Raw genomic sequence first — 20823 nt, forward strand, 5'->3', positions numbered from 1 at the left:
TAGTTCACTTTGTGGTTCACTCTTGGTGTTGTATATTCTATAGGTTTGGACAAATGTATAGTAATGTGTATCCATCAGTATGGTGTATGCTACAGAATATTTCTGCTCTCCTAAAACTCTAGGTGCTCTGCCTATTCAGTACCCACCCTTGCCCCAGCAACTCCAGGCAACCACTGATCATTTTACTGTCTTTGTAATTTTGCCTGTTCTAGAATGTGATATAATTGGGATTACAATTATACCATATGTAGCATTTCAGACTTGCTTCTTTCACTTAGTAATGCACATGTAAGGATCTCTGTGTCTTCGCATGGCTTGACAGCTCATTTCTTTTTTCCTACTGAATAATATTCCATTTTCTGGATTACCACATTTTATTTATTCATTCACTACTGAAGGACATCTTGGTTGCTTTTAAGTTTTGGCAACTATGAGTAAACCTGCTAATATAAACATCACTGGTGGGTTTTTGCATGGTCGCAAGTTTTCAGCTCCATTGGGTAAATACCAAGGAGCATAACTGCTGGATAATAAGAGTATGTTTAGTTTTTACAAGAAACCACCAAACTGTCTTCCAAAGTGGCTTTACCATTTTGCATTCCCATTAGCCACATCTTACCCACATTTAGTGTTGTCATTGTTCCATTCTAATAGGTAGTATCTTGTTTTAATTTGTATTTTCCTGATGACATTCAAGGTGGAACATCTTTTCATAGATCTTATCTTCTGCCTTTTACTGTCTTTGGCCCATTTTTAAATTTATCAGCATGTGAACCAAGACTATGGTAGGAGTGATGGAGAGGAGTAGATGATATTAAAGATGTTGGGAGAGACAGCAGTGACAGGGCCTGGTGACCGAGTGGCTGAAATGGTGAGGGTCAAGGAGTGACTATGAGAGTCCAGTTTCTGGCCTGAGTGGACAAATAGTGGTACTTCTGGGAAGAAGTGAGGGATGGGGGCCCAAGTGCAGAAACTCATTTGAGGTTGAGCAAGGAAGTGAATCTGCAGTGTCTGTGAGCCATCTGAGCACAGGTGTTCACTCTCCTATCCAGGCTTATCAGTTGCTCATCTTTTCCCAAAGTAGCCAGTGTTACTTGTGAGGCAGCTCTTATTCTAATGGAGTCTTTTTCACTTTTAAAAAAGATTTTATGTATGTATGTATGTATGTACGAGCATTGAGGGGTGGGGGCAGAGGGAGATGGAGAGAATCTCAAGCAGACTGCCTGCTGAGTGGGGGGGGGGGGCTGATGCAGGGCTCAGTCTCACAACCTAGATAGAGATCATGACTCAAGCAGAAATCAAGAGTCCAGTCTTTCCTACTTCCATGCAAAACTTGTGTCCCTATGATTTACATTTTTCTTCTTTGTTGTGGCTCAACCGACAGTTCTGAGAAGTACCTTATTTTTACTCTTCCCAGTAAAGTCTTCCTTCCTGCCACAGCCCCCAAGAAGGAAGCTTGCGAAAGTTATTTTCTGCAAGTGTTTTTTTTTTTTTTTTTTTCATTTTTCCTTTCTGGTGTGGCCACTCCTGCCCTCTAGTGGCCACTTGTGGGGCAGCATGGGGCTGTGTACTCCCCCTGGCTTACACCATTCTGTCCCAGAGAGATTTCCTACCCTTCTTTTCCTCCTAGAATCCTTCTCATCCCCACCTTGTCTCACTATCAGATTACATTTGACACTGAAGAGATATTCAGTGTCCAATGGCACAAGAAATGAGTGACCCACAGAATAGGAAAACACATTGCAAACCGCATAATCCAACTCGCTTCTTTCACACCCAAGGACCCCAATAATGGCAACAGCCTCCTAACTGGTCTGGCTGCTTCTATTCACACCCTCTACAGTCTGTTTTCCACTCCGTAGCTAGGTTGACTAGTCCATGTCTCTCTCTTGCTTACTTTTGCACTTGAATTAAAATAGAAATTATCATAAGTATGGCCCTTCATGATGTTGTCCCACTACTTCTCTAAACATTTTCTTAGAAAAATCTCCTTCTTGTTTCCTGATTGGGCTGCCCTTCCTTCTATTCTTCAAATGTACCTAGCTCTTTCCTACTTTTGGTCCTTTGCATATGTACTTCTCTTTCACCTTATCTTTCACAACTTAGCTGAAAGGTCATCTCCTCAGAGAAGCCTCCCCTGGCCCAACACCACTTAATCTTTATAAAAGCACTCTATATTCCTTACTAGCACTTGCTGCAATCGAGGAATATTTGTTCACTTTTTTTTTTAAGATTTTATATATTTATTCATGAGAGACAGAGAGAGAGAGAGAGAGAGAGGCAGAGACATCGGCAGAGGGAGAAGCAGGCACCATGCAGGAATCCTGATGTGGGACTTGATCCCAGCATCGGGGATCACGCCCTGAGCCAAAGGCAGACACGCTCAACCGCTGGCCACCCAGGTACAGGATGAGCCTTTGACTAACACTGGAGTTGGTCAAAGGATAATGAGGTGATTTGTCTGCAGGTGTGGAATTCCCAACAGTGTAAGATTGACCAGAGTTCCCAAAGAAGGGGTTGTTAAATAATCTCTAAGTCCAGTCAATTCTAGTATTTTATTAACTTTTCTATCCAGTAGATTAAAAATGGAAGAGGTCCAGATTGAATAATGACTCAGTAGCTCATGTTGGACTAATCCTTGCATAGTTGATAATTATAAACTTTGGGTACAGTATTTGGGATCCCTGGGTGGCGCAGCGGTTTGGTGCCTGCCTTTGGCCCAAGGCGCGATCCTGGAGACCCGGGATCGAATCCCACGTCGGGCTCCCTGTGCATTGGAGCCTGCTTCTCCCTCTGCCTGTGTCTCTGCCTCTCTCTCTCTCTGTGTGACTATCATAAAAAACAAAAACAAAAAACAAAACAAACAAACAAAAAACTTTGGGTACAGTATTTAAAAGACACCATCTGAGGTTCCTGGAGAGAAACAAAAGTAGGTAGAATCTGGAGAAGATATGACCCTTGAAAGAAGAGAATCACACCCGCTAAGTGAGATCTACATTTATGTGCCTCTTTTCTTAAAGCATTCCCCAGTCCACATGGCACGGAGCAGCTAAACCAAAGCAGAAAGCTGCAGTTGTATTGGTTTGACAGGTTAGCAGAGTATAGGCTAAGGAAGTAGCTGGAAAATGAGGAAAGCTAAAAAGATGCCCAGCTTCCATCAATAAGTCTGACTGATGCCTCCTTTAAAACTGTATTGCAGTTCAACTCATTTCTGTTTTTCATACTTTCCCACATTTGCTAATCTTGGGAGCACTCTCCAATAAACTTCTCGCTTGCAAATCACCATAGCAGAGTTGGCTTCCTGGCTGAGGAAACTGACTTGCAGCAATCCAATTGATATTTATGGAACATTACACTGAACAACTGTAGACTACCCATTCTATTCAAATGCAAATGGAACATTCATTAAGATAGAGCCTACTGAGCCTACATGAGTTTCAATGAATGTCAGAGATGTCAAAAGTTTAGAACCTTATAGATTATGTTCCTTGCTCACAGGTGAATCATATTAAAAATAATAAATTATCTGAAAGAGTGGTGGAATTTGAAAATGAAACATGTTTAAATAATACATGAGTCAAAAAAGAATCACAAACAAATTAAGAATAATTTGAATTCAACAGTAATGAAAGTTATGAAATGCCAAGTTTCTGAGATGTAGCTAAAGCAATGTGTAGAGGGAAATGCATTGCTTTAAATGCTTATATTAAAAAAGATAAAAGGTTTAAAATTAATGGTTTATATTTCTATTTTAAGAATCTGGGATCCCTGGGTGGCGCAGCGGTTTGGCGCCTGCCTTTGGCCCAGGGCGCGATCCTGGAGACCCGGGATCGAATCCCACATCGGGCTCCCGGTGCATGGAGCCTGCTTCTCCCTCTGCCTGTGTCTCTGCCTCTCTCTCTCTCTCTCTGTGACTATCATAAATAAATAAAAATTTAAAAAAAAAAAAAAAAAGAATCTAGGAAAAAAATCAAACTCTTAAATCCAAAGGAAGGAGAAGAAAGGAAGTAATAAAGAGCAGAAATGAAATACAAAACAAACAATGGAGAATATTGGAAAAGCTGCAAATTGATTCTTTAAAAGATTAACAAAATTTGTAAATTCCTAGCAACACAAATTAATCCAAAAGAGAGAAACAACAAATTTCTCCTATCAAGAATATCAGGGAAAATATCCTACAGGGAAAAGGATCCTCCAGAAAATGAAAACATAATAAAAAAATTTATGAATAAGCTTATGCCAGTAGATTTCAACAACTAAGAATGGACAAATTGCTTGAAATCACATATTGCAAATACTGAAATAAGAAACAGAGAATATGAATAGATTTATAAAACAGATTGAGTTCATTATTAAAAACTTTTCCATGAAGAGAACAGCCCCAGATGGCCTCACTGTTGAATTCTTCCAATAATTTAAGAAAAAAGATAATACCAATATTACATAAACTTGTTCAGAAAATAGAAAAGGCAGGAACACTTCCCAGCATATTTTGTGAGCTCAACATTACCCTGGTACCAAAATCTAGCAAAGATATTACCAGAAAAAGAAATTATAGACCAGTACTTTTCATGAACACGGATGTAAAAATCCTCAACAAAATATTATCAGATTGAATCCAGCAATATATAAAGCTGGTAATTAACTATAACCAAGTGGATTTATCTCAGGAATGCAAGTTTGGTTAAACATTGGAAAATCGATCAGTTGATTCACCACATTAAGCAAATAAGTGATTTTAAAAACTATAGTCTTCTCAGTTGAAAATCGCTTCGCAAATTCAACATCTGTTTCATGATAAAAACTCTCAGGCAACTAAGACTATTAAGGAACTATCTTTGATAAAGTGCATTTACAAAAATCTACAGCTAACATCTTAGTAATGTGAATTAGTGAACATTTTCCCCCTAAGATTAGGAAAAGGTAGGTGCCTACTTTCATCATTTCCATTCAGTAGTGGGATACTAGACACTGTAATGAAAGAGGTGAGGAAAGGAAAGGCTTTAAGGTTGGAAAAGGAGATGTAGAGACGCCTGGGTGGCTCAACAGTTGAGTGTCTGCCTTTGGCTCAGGGCGTGATCCTGGAGTCCTGGGATCAAGTCCCACATCGGGCTCCCTGCTTGGAGCCTGCTTCTCCGTCTGCCTATGTCTGTGCCTCTCTCTCTCTGTCTCTCATGAATAAATAAATAAAATATTTAAAAAAAAAAAAGGAAAAGAAGAAGTAAAGATGTCTCTATTTGTAGATGACATGATTGCTTAAGTAGAAAATTTTAGGAAATGTATAAACAACCACTAGAAACAATAATTGAATTTATCACATCAACATATTGACAACAATTGGCAAATATATGATACTAGCAGAAAACAAATGGAAATTGAAGCTTAAGGAACAGAGTCTTAAAATGCCACCCCCCCAAAAAAACCCAGAAGAAATATTAGGAATCAGTTTAACAAAATACGTGCAACACTTCTATATTGAAAATTACAAAACATTTCGGAGAGAAACTAAAGAAGATTTAGTAAGTAGAGTGCTCTATCATGTTCATAAAATAAAACATCCAGTAGCGTTGAGATCTTATTTCTACCCAAACTGAGCCGTGGATTCTGTATAATCCCAAACCATATCCCAACAGACTTACATACAAGTTGATTTTAAAATGCATATGAATATAGGACCTAGAATACTCTAAACAATCTTGAGAAAGAAAATCTAAGTTGGAGGACTCATTTTGTCTGATTTTAGGCCTTTAAAGCCGCAAAGCCATAGTAATCAAGGCTGTGTAAGGACAAACAGATCAATGGAGTATAATAGAGTGCAGAAATAGACCCATACATACACAATTCATTAGTGCCAAGAAAGCCACCAAAGCAATTCATTGGAGAAAAAATAGTTTCATAAATGGTGCTAGAAAACTGGATAAATGAACCCTACCTCACACCACTCGAAAAATCAAGTTTGGCTGGATTATAGACCTAAACAAAAAAGCTAAAACTATTAAGTTTCTGTAAGAGATTAGAAGACAGTATCATCATGATCTTGGGGTTGGCAAAGATTTTAAAAGCAGATACAGAAAGGTTTAATGATAAGAAAATCTGGACTTCATAGAATTTTAAATTTGTTTAAAACATCTGCAGATAAATGTAACAGATTTCATATATGTACATATAAATATGTATCCCTGACATGTATATGTATATATATTTGTATGTACATATAAAATACTCCTAATCAAATAATCCAAATCAATAATAAAAATATAAACAACCCACATTTTAAAAATGGACCAAAGACTTAAACCGACACTTCACAAAAGAAGATATGTTAATGTTAAGATATGTTAATGTTAATGTTAAACCCATGGAAATTGCTCAACCTTTTTCAGTATCAGAAAAAAGAAATTAAAATACAATTAGATACTATTTTATACCCAAAGGAATGGCTAAGATTAAAGATTGACAGCAACCAAATGTGTTAAGGATGTAAAGCACTGGAACCCTCAAATGAAATATACAAAAGAACACAACCACTATGGGAAAATTTTGGTGGTTTCTTACAAAGGTAAACATATTTCTACCCTATAATCCAATAAATTCATTTCTAGATATTTTCCTGAAGAAAAGTCTCCTTTCACTCTCTCTCACTTTCTCCCTTCTCCCACAAAAATGCTTAAATAACAAATCCCCGTAACAATCATATTCATAATACCCTCAAACTGGAAACATTTCAAATATCCATCAAAAGGAGAGAGTGTAAAAAGTTGGGTTTATTCATCCAGTGAAATGCTACTTGGCGACTGAAAAACAGAATGACTATTGGTATGTGTAGCCTAGATGAGTCTCAAAACCACTCTGTTGAGGGCAGAAAGCCCTTCACAAAAGATTAGTGCATATAATTACCTTTATATGAAGTTTAAGAAGAGGTAAAATTAATATATGGTGACAGACATCAGAAGAGGGTTTGTCTATGAGAACGTGTGGACTGAGCAGAAAGGGGCACAAGAGAACTTCCTGAGGCAACATAAGTATAATAAATCTTATACCAGTTACTTGTTCAATACCAGAACTCAAAGAGTTGTACACTTGAGAACTGTGTATCTCAGCAGAAGTAAATTTCACTTCAATAAAACTATAATCTCAAAAAACTAGAAGGGATCTAATTGTATCGTTTAAATAATCATTTTTCTCAGTGGGATATCTGGATCTCAAGTGAATAATCTGTTTTTTCTGAACTTATTTTTTTCCGTCCAGAAAAGTAATATATATTAGTCTGCCCGGGTTGCCATCACAAAATATCACAGACTGTGTGGCTTAAAGAACAAAAATTTATTCTTACACAGTTCTGGAGGCTGGATGTCTGCGATCAGGGTCCCACTATGTTTGGTTTCTGGTGAGGGCCTCTTACTGGCCTGCAGACAGCTTCTTTCTCCCTGTGTCCTCACCTGGTGGAGGGAGAACAAGCTCGTTAGTGTCTCATTTTATAAAGGCCCCAATCCCATCATGAGGGCCTCACCCTCATTACCTTAACTAACTTTTGTTACCTTCCAAAGGCACTATCTCCAGTTACCAGCACACTGGGGATTAGGGCTTCAACATGTTTTGGGGGATGCAGTTCAGTCCACACAGTATACTAGAAAATCTGGAAAATATAGGTAAGTGGAAAGAAAGTAAAAGAAAAAAAGCCATGTCATTGCATTACCAAAATATAATTAGTTATTATTCCAATGTATTTGGTTTTCAGTTATTTTATCCCTTATGTGGTAGTTGTTCTGTCCCAATAAACTTGGAGCGCGAGTTTTTTAATTACAAATGAAAAGTTTTCTGTGGTACTAAAATCTCTTTATATGTACCCCTGTCTAATAGCCACAAAAGTTTTCTACTGCATGACTGTGCTGTAGTTTATTTATTCATTATTTTGTGACTAAAGGTTGGAATTCTTTCCAGTATTTTGCTAGTATCAGTAATGCTATGAAAAACATATTTTGTGCAGGAGGCTTTTTCTATAACTGAGATTCCTTTCTTGGATAGAATTCCAGAAAATGGAAATTGTAGGTTAAAAGGTTATGCTCTAATTACATGTCGCCAGATTCCTTTCCAAAAGGATGTCCCACTTTATACTGCCCCCAGTAGTGGAGCAGGAAGATGCCATATCTGTTTGCTCTTAAGGGGAGGAGGTCATTTCTACTAATGTGTGTGTTGGGTTGTTTCCACAGGTTAGCAAAGACAGCTGAAGCCAACTTGTACAGGATTCCCCTGGCTCTTCTGGCTTAAGACCCTACCACCTCCTCTCCTCGGCATCCTGTGTTCTGGGCCTCACCCAGACAAGTCTGAGTAGGAACAAGCCATCTCTTCCATCCATAGCCATGAATTTCCTCCGGCGGCGCCTCTCTGACAGCAGTTTTGTGGCCAACCTGCCTAATGGCTACATGACAGACCTGCAGCGCCCAGACAGCTCCACCAGCTCCCCTGCCTCCCCAGCCATGGAAAGGAGGCACCCCCAGCCCCTGGCAGCCTCCTTCTCCTCTCCAGGATCCAGTCTCTTTAGCTCCTTCTCCAGTGCCATGAAGCAGACCTCACAAGCCCCCGCAGGGCTGATGGAGCCTCCAGGTCCCTCTGCTCCCATTATTCAAAGGCCCAGGATCTTGTTGGTGATCGATGATGCCCACACAGATTGGTAAGCCAAAATCTACAGGTGCTTCCACCTAGGCGCAAGAGAGGAGATGGGGCTTATTTCAATCTTGGAGGGTAGTGGGGGTGGGGAGCTGAGAGGCTTGGTGATATTACAGATAGGCCGGAGGGAAGGAAACTGAAACGATGTTTACCATGTGGCTGCTGTATGCCAGGCACCATGGCACCTTCTTTGTGCTTTACATTTACGGTCCCAATCCTTTACCTGCAAATCCAAAACCCAAAAAGCTCTGACAACTAGAAAATATATTAAAGATTTTATTTATTTATTCATGAGAGACACAGAGAGAGAGGCAGAGACACAGGCGGAGACACAGGCAGAGGGAGAAGCAGACTCCCCTCAGGGAGCCTGATGCAAGACTTGATCCCAGGACCCCAGGATCACACCTTAAGTCGAAGGCAGATGCTCAACCATTGAGCCACCCAGGCATCCCTAGAAAATATTTTATAATCCATTTGGCAGCAAAGCCTGGTCTGAGGGAAAGTGAGACTATAATAGTCTTCATTATACTACTCACTGTGCTTGACCATATGAGCTACTGCAGTCTTGTTTTACATTAGCTATGGGGGTGCTGCCCAGAGCTCATCACAAGTATTACATAATATATGGTATGTGTGCCATATTACCTTCCTAAAAATGGAAAACTTTAAAAATTTGAAATAACTCTGGCAAGTTGCTTACTATCTTTCTGCCTCAGCCATCTTCCATCCATTCAATTAGGTTGCTGTGAGGGTATAAGAAACCAACATAGGCCCATGGTCCTTATCTAACACCCTTAGGACCAGAGTGCCTAATTTTGTATCCCATCTCTTCCATGGACTGGCAGTCTGGCTCCAGAATATATTCTTCTAACACCAAGTATGGGCAGAAATGATGTGCCTTCCAGCCTCTCGTTAGGCATGCTGAGAGATGGTTAGCTCTCCAGAGGCAGAGACTGGGCACGTGTGTCCAAGTCATTGCGGCAGCTATCCCCCGAGTAGTTATTGAGCACAGCAGAGTACAAGTCACAGTCTTAGGTACTCAGGTAAGTGATGAACAGACCCTGCTTGCGTGGATATCTGGCAGTTGGAGAATAAGGTCCTATACCAAATTTTTGGTAGAGATAGGTGATAAATATTATTATCAGTCCTAGTTGGAGACATAGAACTTGCAGTCCAGGAAATAAGTCCAAATGTGAGACATGGAAGCACTCTCTCCAGGGCATTTCTGATAGTAGACCCCTAAATGGTCATGGGGCCAGAGAGTGAGGTTGTATGCTTGTCTCCAAAGGCTGCCACATCACAGGTTCTCAGTAATTATGTCTTAGGTAAAAAAAATTAATGCATTCGGTTCACTGAGCATGCCAGAGGCTCTGCTATTCCTACATGCATGTGTGTACTCACATTCATTCCTTGAGAAGTTAACTCAGGTTGGGAATGATTGAGCTTGTGCTTTGGAGTGGGAGATATTTATAGTATATAATACATGTTCAGGACAGTCAACATGGAAGCATGTTCAGCAGGTGTAGACAGCAGTCTTTACTTTCCTGCTAAGAAATCAGTTCTCCTTAAGCAAGATGGTCATATGCATGGCCTCTTTTCTGATCCAGTCTACATTGTCTTCAGTGTTGCTTGAAGCCTGTCATTGTGAAGCCTCATTTATCTGTGTCTGTGCTTATGTAAAGCACCATCTTTAGGTTCTGAGTGTAGCGGTTGATTTCTGCAGAGATGTTGCTTCCAGGCATTCTTGCCTATATAATCCTGCTGCCTGTCTGCCCAGTAATGAAGATGCCTGCATGGCCTTTGCAGTCCTCTGTTTCTTTTTAACCCAGTGCTTGACCTTGATTTTGAGCATTCTCTGCTGTGTTATCTTTGGCTTAGTCAGGGTTTGCCATGATATGGTGGTAGTGGTTGGGGGGGGGGTGTTATTTAAAAACCTGTTTGTCAGGAAAGTTACTTTCCTGTGTGGAGGCTGAGCTGATAAATGACAGCACAGTACAATGGTGAGGAACACAGACTTCAGAGCTAAGCTGTCTGGGTTCAGATCCCATCTCTACCCCATTGTATCTAATTGACCTTTGCAAGTTACTGTACCTAAATGTGAATAAAATAGTACCTACCTTGTAGAGTTAATGTATGTAATTGGGTTAAAATCTGGGTTAATATAAAAGTGCTTAGGATGTGTCAAGTAGACAGTAGGTGATACTTAGGTGTGAGTTACTATTGGAGACTATTTGTGACCTTCTTTGCAACATTAATCATCTTGATGACAGCCCCTCATGGGCATGTTTGTTTAATCTCTTCATCCCCAATAATGGGCAGAGTGGATTAGGATTTATCCTGTTGTACAGAGTTTTCTATTAATCATTCGGACCTGTTAGCTCCTGAGTGATAAAGTTGGGTCTTATTAATCTGTCCTCCTGATGTCCATGTGGTAAGTAGTATGGTGTAGGGGCACAGTAAATGAGGTTGAAATGCAATGAATGGCCTCACTCAAGTAATATTTATTTATTATTTTAAACAGTTTTTATTTAAATTCCAGTTAGTTAACATACAGTGTTATATTAGTTTTAGGTGTACAATATAGTGATTTAGTACTTCCATACATCATTCACTGCTCATCACAACAAGTGCACTCCTTAATACCCATCAGCTATTTCACCCATCCAGGTAACATTTAAATTTTGACTTGGATCTTCCATCTCTAATCCACAAGCATGACTAATGGATGAATTACAGGCTGTGCATACTGATGAGTGACATGATTTTGGCCAGAGGAATGTCTCCTGGTGTTTTTCAATCATGCCTTTTATACTTACACTTCAATCAGGTCTCAAAAACAGCAGTCTTTTTCTTGCCCCTCAGTGGGTAAGAACAGGGAGAAGGGAGAAACTAACACTCATTAACTTACCTGGGAGCTGCCTCTGCATCCATTGGACATTTGTGATAGAGACTTCCTGCCTGCAGGCACATCAGCTTTTCCTGCAGGACTCCATCCTAGATTCTTCTCCAACTTCCTATATTCTCTGAATCTCAATACATTCCCAGCTTTCTCCAGATCTATGCAGGCAGCCTGAGAATCCCAGTCTTCCTTTGCAGAGTTCCTGAAGGATGCTGGTCCCTGCCACCAGGAGCCGCCAGCAGGTGGCGAGCCAACCCCACTGTCCCAGGCGGCTTTGGCAGAGCCTGGGCTGCCTTGGTCAGCCCCCGCCCAGCCCCTCCTCCATTGTGCAAACTGTCTCCTGAGAGGAAGAAGTTGCTAAAGGGGAGAAGCCAGCTCACAGGGCTCCTCTTTTTACCCCCCTTTGAGATGATAATGAAGGGGGAGATAGCCACTGTCTGGACTGAGAGTGAACCCACCAGGAACAATGCTGCTCCCTTTTTTCCTTCTCAGCCCCAGATCCTCTGTCTTCCCATTCTGGGTCCTAGACCTGCCTGCAGAGTCAAGTTTCCTTGTGGTGAGGGAGTTTGTGGGGAAACCCCCATCCTCTCCCTCCTAATGGGGCCAGCTTGCAGATCCTCTGAACCAGTGTGGGCCCCCCAAGGACTATCTGATACCTGCCCAGTGACCTGACTTTTCATCCTTGGAGGAGAAACAGAGGGCCCCAAAGTAACCTTTGCTGAGGTAAACAACTCATGGCTGAACTTTGTAAGATCACCTTTTGGAGTTGGCCCTGGAGGTGAGCCTGGCTAGAGCAGTGGCGTTTGGGGAACTTTGGACCAGCTCAGTAGTAGGTCTGAACTTAGGTTGGTGTCCTCTGGGATTAGGGGAGATCAGTCAGTCTTGAGAACCACAAGGGAAAGGAGAAATAAATAAATGGATTTCAAGCTCAGTATTTTTCAGCCCTACTATTTGTCTACTCATTCTCCTGCCTAGAAACTTCTAGCAGCCTCACTGGTCTCAGACCTCCAGTCTTGACCTCTTGGTTACCTCCCATGTTACCACAAAAGAGTCATCTTTTTGAAACACAGACTTGATCAGTTTGCTCCCATCGTGCACCCCTAGTTATAACCCTCTGTTGCTGCATCATTGCCCTCAAGTTCAGATTCAGTCATCAGCTTGCCTGCCTCCCTCTAATTCTGTCTCTGGCTCCACTTCCTGCGTATATTTATTCTGCAGGAATAACAAACAACCTGTACTTCTCAAACACACTTGCCTTAGCACATTCTGCTCCCTGCTACCTGGAATACCCTTCCCTATCTTGTTCACTTGTCCAATGTCCATTCATCCTTTAAAAGCCTGCTCAGGTGTCACTTCTTCTGTGAAGTCTTCCCTGGCATGCTCTACCCTGCCAGCAGTGCTAACAACCACCTCCTTTATACGATTTAAACATATGTCATTGTGCTACCGTAATTTCACACTGCATTATCATTGGCTGCTAGGTGGCTGTCTTTTCTGCCAAAACAAGGCCCATGTCTTGTTCTTCCTTATATCTCTGGTGCTCAAAACACGGTCAGTGTTCAGTTAGCATATGTCATTGCCTCCACTCCAGTCCAATGAGGATAACTTTTAATGGGTATAATGGGGCCTGAAAACTGCCTTATCTTAGGAGTCAGCAATGTAATACATATAGTTGAGGGGTTTCTGTTTTTACTCACCTAGGTATAAAATCTTGGCTCTTTATTTTCCAGTATGTGAGGGTAACTATGAGCTGCTATTCAAGATCATTAAAAGAAAGTTGGCACAAAGTTTTATTATTACCCACAGAATGTACCAGAACCCCAGATTTAATTTTGAAATCAAACACTGAATGTGACCAAAAAACAAACAAACAAAAAGATTGCTTATAATTGAGTTTGGGTTGGATTTACCTGTCTGCTCATGATTTTACCTACAAGATCTTCAGAGCCTGGATGGAGTTGAGGAGCGGGGTTGGGGTGAGGTGATAGAAGCAGCTAAGCCTTTGCCCCCAACCCCTCCCTCCAGTGGCCTGTGGAACTCTGGCTCTCCTCTCCTCTTACCTCACCCATGGCCTTGTTCCCAGAATGTCTGCTATTCCATTTCAACAATGATCTATTGTTACCTTCCCTTCAATTCTCCACGCTTCTCTATGTTTCTTTTTTCTTTTATTTGTTGGGGAGGAAATGAAAAAAGTATTCTTGGTTTGAAACACTCCTCTCCTACTGCCCTTCCAGGCTGGAGTGTATCAGGACACTGTCCTACCAAATAATGATCGGTGATACCCATTAAACCATCTGGTGCATTTCTAGATTCACCAAGAGATGCTGTATGATAATTTATGTTCCCACCACCACTCACCCCACCCACTCCCAGATGGTGTCTTTGTATCTCAGCACCTACAACAGGGCAGGCAGTTAATTAGGAAATGTCTGTTGATTGAATGAGTGACTTCGGAAGTGATGAGTTATTGGTAAGGACAGGTAGGTGTGGTGACAATGAAACTAAGGAGTGAATTTGGACATTCTGAAATCCTTTTTTCCCCTCTCATCTCATTCTTAATCCAACAGAAAGTCACAGTATTCACATGAGAGTATTTACACCACAGAAATTGGCAAATGCTACAAAACACAGGGCTTTCAGTTCTCCCCCAGACTACTGGTTATTAATCATCTGCCAACACAGCACTGGTCGTAGGTACTTCCTGAGATGCCCAGGGGGCATAGTACAGGCAAGGAAGCAGAACACAGAGACCATACCCCTGCTCAAAGAACTGTTGGGTGGCTAGGCTGGGACTTGAACAGGACCAGCTTCTTAAAAGGAATTTCTGGCACCACAGCTCCTGGTAACCCTCACAGAGGACTTCAGTGTTTGGCAAGATGTAGATATTAAGAAGTCTTGGTTAAAAAAATGAATAAACACCCAAATGAATAAACTATGAGCAATTTGGGGTTGGGGTCATGTTTTCATCATTGTCATGTGGCAAACATTTGTGTACTTTCCACCACCAGACATTGTGCTAAGTAGTTTTCATAGTTTTCTAATTCAATCCCCCCAACAACTATATGGAGTACTTTTACTATTCCCATTTTAGAAATAAGGAAAACTGAGGCTCTGAGCCCAAAATTGAAACAGATGTCAGTGGCATCGGGGACCCAGCTCAGACCATTCTGGACACCCCTGTTCTCTCTGCATTTTTCCCCCTCCTACCTGAGCATAGGCCCTTCTGTGCTGTGTGAAGCCTCTGGCCTGCAGAGCCTGCCTGCTCAGGAGGCTCGCACATGTACACACACCCACACACACCCAGTGTCTGAGAGTAATGGGAGGAGACCGGGTGGCAGGACTCCATGTAACAGCACTGTGGCCAAGCACAGGATCCCAGTGACCTCACCCTCAGAGGAAAGTGCCCCACCTCAAGCCAGGCAGCCCCACCCTACTGGAGTCCCGTGGGCAGCTGGAACGATCTGGTGCCAGGAGGAAAAGGAGTTCCTATATCCATCCAGACACTCGTGATCTCAGGTTTGGGAATTGGATCCTTCATAGAAACTGCCTTTGGGTTATTATCTTCTTTTTAAGGTTCCAACAGGATCTTTTCTGCTTTCTCCTGCTGTGTTCCCATGTTAAATGTGTAATTTCCTAGCACATTTCAGACATGATGCCTACGGGAGTTAAAATGGGAAGGAAGATGAAATGCAGAGAGCTTGGGGCTGGCAGGCTGCAGGTCAGGGTTGAAGCCCCAGCTTTGCCATCCACCAACTCTGTGGTCTTGGCCAAGCTGCTTTACCTTTCTTTTCTTTCTTTCTTTCTTTTTTTTTTTAAGATTTTATTTATTTATTTATGAGAGATACACACACACACAGAGAGAGAGAGAGAGAGAGAGAGAGAGAGAGGCAGAGACACAGGCAGAGGGAGAAGTAGGCTCCATGCAGGGAGCTTGATGTGGGACTCCATCCCAGGACTCCAGGACCACACCCTGGGCGGGAGGCGGCACTAAACCACTGAGCCACCCGGGCTGCCCTACTTTACCTTTCTGAGCCTCAGTTTCCTTATCTGTAAAGTGGGGACCATAATGCCACTACTCTTGCCATTCCACGAAGCTCGCAGAACTGTTAAAGCCTCCAGTGAGAGCACATTGTACCTTCCCCTCACAAGTATTGTTCCATATGTGCAGTTTGTTTGCCTGTGCTGTGGTCCTGTGTCAGAGCATAAGCTCCAGGAGGGTAGAGCTTAGGGTTCCTTTGTTTGAACACCATATTCTCAGAGGCTAGCATAGTACCTGGCACAAGGTAAGGCAGGATACATGAATGCTTCAATTAGTAAATAGATGCTCTTGCCAAAGGCTGATATTACTGTTAAGGAAGAGTTCAGGATTGAGGATGCCCTGGGGAGAGTCTCTCTCAGAGAACACAACTGCCATGGAACTCGAGAAGACTACCTAAGGTCCACATGCTATGCCCAAGGCTCCCCTTCCTTTTTGTACAGCTGGGAACTCAAAGGCTCCAGCTTCCACTTGAGGGGCTGAACTGCCAAAGGTTGCTTTGACTGAAGGCATGAGGGCTTCAGGGCATCTTGACAGGCCCCTCGAAGCCTTGCAGTGGGCCTAATTGGCCCCATGGTGACCAGGATATTTTGCTTTCCATTGTGCCACCTACAGGGGGTGTTTGGACTCAGAGCTGGTGTCACCTGCAGTACCTTTGGGGTAGGGTTGCTGGATTCAGAAAAAAAAAAAAAAAAGAAAAGTACAAGATCCTCAGTTAATACTTAGATAAATAATGAATCAGTTTATCTCATGCAATATTTGGTATAGACTTATAATATATACTTAACACGTTGTCGGTTAAGAGTTGTCGGTTTATCCAAAATTCAAATTTAATTGGGTGACCTGTATTTTATCTAGATAATCTATTTATGGGGGATGGCAACAGAGAGAGTTGCCACATCTCGGCCCTGGTAACACAGTCCCAGTGAGAGGCTCCCTTTGCACTTCCTTGCCTTTTGGTTGGAGAACCAAAGCAGGCCCCCACATTGATCCCATTCTTGAAGGGCAGCTTTCCCCTCCCATGACAAGGACTGAGGACTGTCAATTACCAGCAGGGAGGAAGCAAAACTAGTAGAGAGTCCCACGGCCTACTGCCTGGGTCTCTTCTCCTTCTCACTGTGTGACCTTGGGAAGTCTGACCCCTGAACCTCACATTCTTCACCTGTGAGATGGGATGATGGTATATCTTTTGTGAAGGGTCATTGCAAAGATTAGAGATGATGGCTTGGCTAGGGCTGGTACAGGGGCTTAACTTGTCATAACAGGCACTGAAATGGTAACTGTACTAACAATTAATTGCAATTACTAATTGCTGATGAATATAATGGTGCTGGAAGCCAGGGGGAAGGAAGCCACTTGGCATGCTTCTCAGTTCAGTTGGATAGGCTCAAGGGCTGTCTTCCAGAAGCCCTGGAGGAGGGATAGCTGGATGCTGGTAAGCTGGCAGGCACTCTACTGTGAGGATGAGAAGACGAAGGCCTGGGTTGGTCCCCCCTAGACTCACTTGGGGGTGCTCACAGCAGAGACATGCACCAACCTGTTGAAGAGACGTGGCTTTGGGAAACAAAATCCTTACATATACCCCCACCACTTCCTCTACCCCTAAACCTTTCCTTGAACAAGGCAGGCCCTGGCTGTTGCCAGTGGGGGAATGTAGGGGTGGAAGGGAGAGGGAGAAAGGAAAGGCCTAATGTCACCTTCCTCCTCACTTCATTCACCAACTCACATAGGCCACCCAACACCACCTAGAGTGGCTCTGGACTTCTGGACTTATCCCTCCCAATCTGGGCACCTGGCCTGCTCTCCTGCCCCTCCCCCTTGCCTCCCTGGCCCTGGCCCTGGTGCTGGGGAAGGGGAGGGGCCTTGGGCATTCCCCAGCAGCCTGCCTAGTCGCCTGGAGACAGGCTCCGTTTTCCCAGGCCCGGCCCCTTTTATCAGGGAGACAATGTGCGCACACAGTGAGGGCCTTGTGTGGCACCCAAGCCCCAAGCCCTTTGACTTGAGGAATTTTTCAAGTGCTGACCTCTCTCCGTGAGGTCTTCCTGCTGTCCAATCCTGAGGCCTGGTGCCCCTGCTGCTTCCTACCCAGCTCTTTCAGGGAGAGAAGCAGGAGGTGGGGGGGTAGGGGAACAGTGAAGAGCTGTCTCTCCCCTGGTAGAGTCTTCACCCTCTGAAACTGGCTAGAAAATCTGGGGGAAATGTCTTTGAGCAGAAGGGAATGTGGGGAGAAATTTGATAGATGCTTTTTCTTCTGGATTACTCCCTTCTCTGCTGATGCTGGATCTTAGTGGAGTCACTGTTCTCTTTGGTCCTCAGTTTCCTCATTGGTCTAATGATGACAGACTAAGATCACATTCCCCAAAAGACTGTTTCTATCAGAACAACATTCAGATTCCCAGGCACCTTCTATATTAGGAAGAGTTCTTTGTTTGCAAGAAAAAGAAATAGACTTTGGCTGACTTAGTCAAAATGGGGATATATTGAATGTGGTAGGCTCACAGAAGCAAAAGAAAATATGAAGACCAAAGTCTCGGAGAGACCAGGACCCAGGGCTCCACTGGGATCTAGGAGGCTGGGACTTGTGGGCAGCCTTCTCTAGAGAAGTCACCTCCTGCTTCCCTCCAGCCATGTGCCTTCTGCTCACAAATCAAATTCCTGGGGAAGAACAAACCTGGCTGGTTCCACAGTGTGTCCTGGGACAGTCCGACCAAGACCATGTGCTGGAGAACTGTTTGGTTTCTTCAATGCAAATGCAAATGGAGGTGCTGTTGCTGGATTGGTACAGGACAGGCCACACTGCCATGTGCCCTTAGAACCACTGAATCAAAATATCTAGAGTGGAGCTTGGGAAACTGTATTGTTTTTAAATGATGACGAGCCAAGTTTAGAAACCATTAAGTTAGAAGACTTCTTTTCATGTGGCTCCCAACTGGTAGAGCCAGGAACAGTGGGGCCACCTAAGCAGAAGATCTGTTTCAGTTCAATATATAGAATGGGAAAGTCATCCAAAGATCAAGTGGGCTGCCCATTGGGAGTGAGCCTCTCATCATTTGCACGTTCAGGTACTGGGCTGGCCATTTGGGGAAAATGTTGCAGAAGAGCCCTGAGTATAAAGGGATTGACCTATAGCCTTTTCAGGAGGTTTGAGCCTAAAGCTTTGTGTTTTTCCTCTCTGCCTTTATGTCTCAGTAACTTCTCTGGTCTTGCCTTGCTTTTCTCTGAAGAGTTCAGCTGTTTACCTTGTGAATCTCTCCTCTCCCTCCAAAATGTGGTTGTCTTGCCCAGGTCCTCTGAATGACCTTTTCAGTGTAGTCCCTCAGATGCCATGCATGGCTTTCTTAGCAATAGGTGTTCCAGTGCTGGAGTCTACAGACTTCACCTCACCTCATGACAGCCTTGCCCTGGGGGAGGCAGGTCACTGGGCAGATGCCAGCCTCATTACAGAATGTCTCTTCTCCTGGGGCCTGTGGAAGCCTGCCTGGGATGTGTTTCCTTGGCAGGAGGGATGCTGTCTGTGATGGCAAGAGAGAGGATGGTGCTTTGTGTCCATTCTTCCTGACCTCCCACCTTGGATCTTCAGGAAGGGTAAGGATGCGGGTTTCCTGAAGATTTGCACTGAGCTAATTGCCAGCTTTACAGGACTTCGTTAACTTAGGAATTGCCTGTGCCACTACTTCCAGGCAGGATGGCCAGTGACTGAAGGGGCAGGTGGTAGGAAAAGGCACAGGCATAGAGAAATATTTCCCTGCTATAAGGAAAACAACAATACATGCTTTATGACAAATGGTATCTGCCCACTTGGTTTCAGCTTCAGCAAAATGATGGCGCGTTGGAGACTGTGTTAGGTGTGAGAACTGGTGTCCCTTCTGAAGGTAGCAGCTGCAATTCACTCACTCAGTTGTTACCATGCAGGAGTAAAAGGCTGGTGTTGCCAAATCATTGATTTTTCAAGGGCAGCCAGAAATCTTAATTTTTTATATGAATTTACTATTTTGAAATTATAAGTATAAAATTTAAGTCCAAATTAAGACTGTGGACTTCATGAAGTTTACCAGTTGGTAACTTCTGATAAAGAAGACAGGAGTCAGGATGAATAATGCAGTCTAGCCCTTCTTCTGGGTCTGTCTCCCAGCTAGATGATATGTACTCTTTTGTTTAGTGCAATACCTAAGGTCTAGCACAATGCTGGGCACAGAGTGAACCTTGGATAGATGAGTGGATGAATGAATGGATAAGTAGTTGTATAGATGGATGGATGGGTGGGTGGGTGGGTGGATGGATGGATGGATGGATGGATGAATGGATGGACAGATGGATGGATAAATGGGTGGATGGATAGAGGGAGGGAGGAAGGAAGGACAGGAGGGAGGGAAGGAAGGATAGAAAATAACTTTTCTCAGCCTTTTTCTTCTGTTCCCTGTCCTTTACACCTTGACAGGGCCCACACCCCCTTTCTAAATCAAACATTCGATATTCTCATGGTCCCCTTCTCATCCTCCTTATACCATCTAAATCCCTTTTCTGGAATGACCAGATATTAGTCACTTGCACCTTGTATGAATTACCTTTCAGTATATTACCTTTCCCATGGGCATTTCCCCAGGTTGGACTCTTAGTAGATGCTCATTAAATGTTTGCTAAGTGAATGGCTTAGCTTTCTAAATGTTAACAAACTCCTTTGTGTCATAAAGATTGTGGACTTTCAGATATTTATAGGAATGAGGGTGACACAGTGTAGTGTCTCTGGTAAGGAAAGGGGTAAAGACTGAGATGACATTCTAGCCTGATATCTGTAGTCATGGAGAGTGGGTGGCAGATGACTTTGTTTGCCCTAAAGGCCTGTACTGGGGAGAAAGAGGAGATCCCAGGGAGTAGTCAAGGCAGGTTTCCATTATGCTAGACATGAAGCAGGAGTTCCATTTAGAGCAAGGAAGATACTGCTACTTCCTCCTCTTAGAGAAGAAATAACATGTCACTTCCCCGGGGACACACCCAACTGGCCTCAGCCCTCTACCCATCCTGGTGAAGGTCAGAGGGGAAAGGGATGAACATTAAATGCCTGCCATGTGTCAGGATGTGTCAGGGATATTATTCATGGGCACTTATAAATGAAACAGGGTTGGAAAGGTTGATGCCTGTCTGAAGCAACATAAGGAAAGAACAGCAGAGCTAGATGAGACCTAAGTCTGTCTCCAATGCTAGCAGTGCCCATCCTACCTCT

At 43.1% G+C, this 20823-nt stretch overlaps 1 protein-coding gene and 1 long non-coding RNA gene across 7 annotated transcripts in view; one reads left to right on the forward strand and one right to left on the reverse strand.

Annotated features, from left to right (window-relative positions):
- SYN3 (synapsin III) overlaps positions 1-20823 on the forward strand; it is a 453900-nt gene that overhangs the window by 27551 nt on the left and 405526 nt on the right. For all 3 annotated transcript variants that reach the window (XM_038550747.1, XM_038550748.1, XM_038550749.1), the window contains one exon: positions 8211-8671. In XM_038550747.1, coding sequence (XP_038406675.1) covers positions 8361-8671 — 311 coding nt within the window. In that variant the 5' untranslated portion in view covers positions 8211-8360. The remainder of the gene's footprint in view (positions 1-8210; positions 8672-20823) is intronic.
- Positions 1-20823, reverse strand: part of LOC102154248 — a 65667-nt gene that overhangs the window by 4550 nt on the left and 40294 nt on the right. The window contains exons 1-5 of one of the 4 annotated variants that reach the window (XR_005365656.1): positions 13477-13598; positions 8820-8890; positions 8570-8699; positions 7539-7636; positions 7334-7439 (exon numbers count right to left, since the gene is read on the reverse strand). This is a non-coding gene — a long non-coding RNA (uncharacterized LOC102154248). Of the gene's footprint in view, positions 1-7333; positions 7440-7538; positions 7637-8569; positions 8700-8819; positions 8891-13476; positions 13607-20823 lie in introns of those variants that run through there. The other 3 variants (XR_005365657.1, XR_005365655.1, XR_005365658.1) reach the window with 3 other exon arrangements.

Source organism: Canis lupus, chromosome 10 (assembly GCF_011100685.1).
Source record: "Canis lupus familiaris isolate Mischka breed German Shepherd chromosome 10, alternate assembly UU_Cfam_GSD_1.0, whole genome shotgun sequence".
NCBI classification, from domain to species: domain Eukaryota; kingdom Metazoa; phylum Chordata; class Mammalia; order Carnivora; family Canidae; genus Canis; species Canis lupus.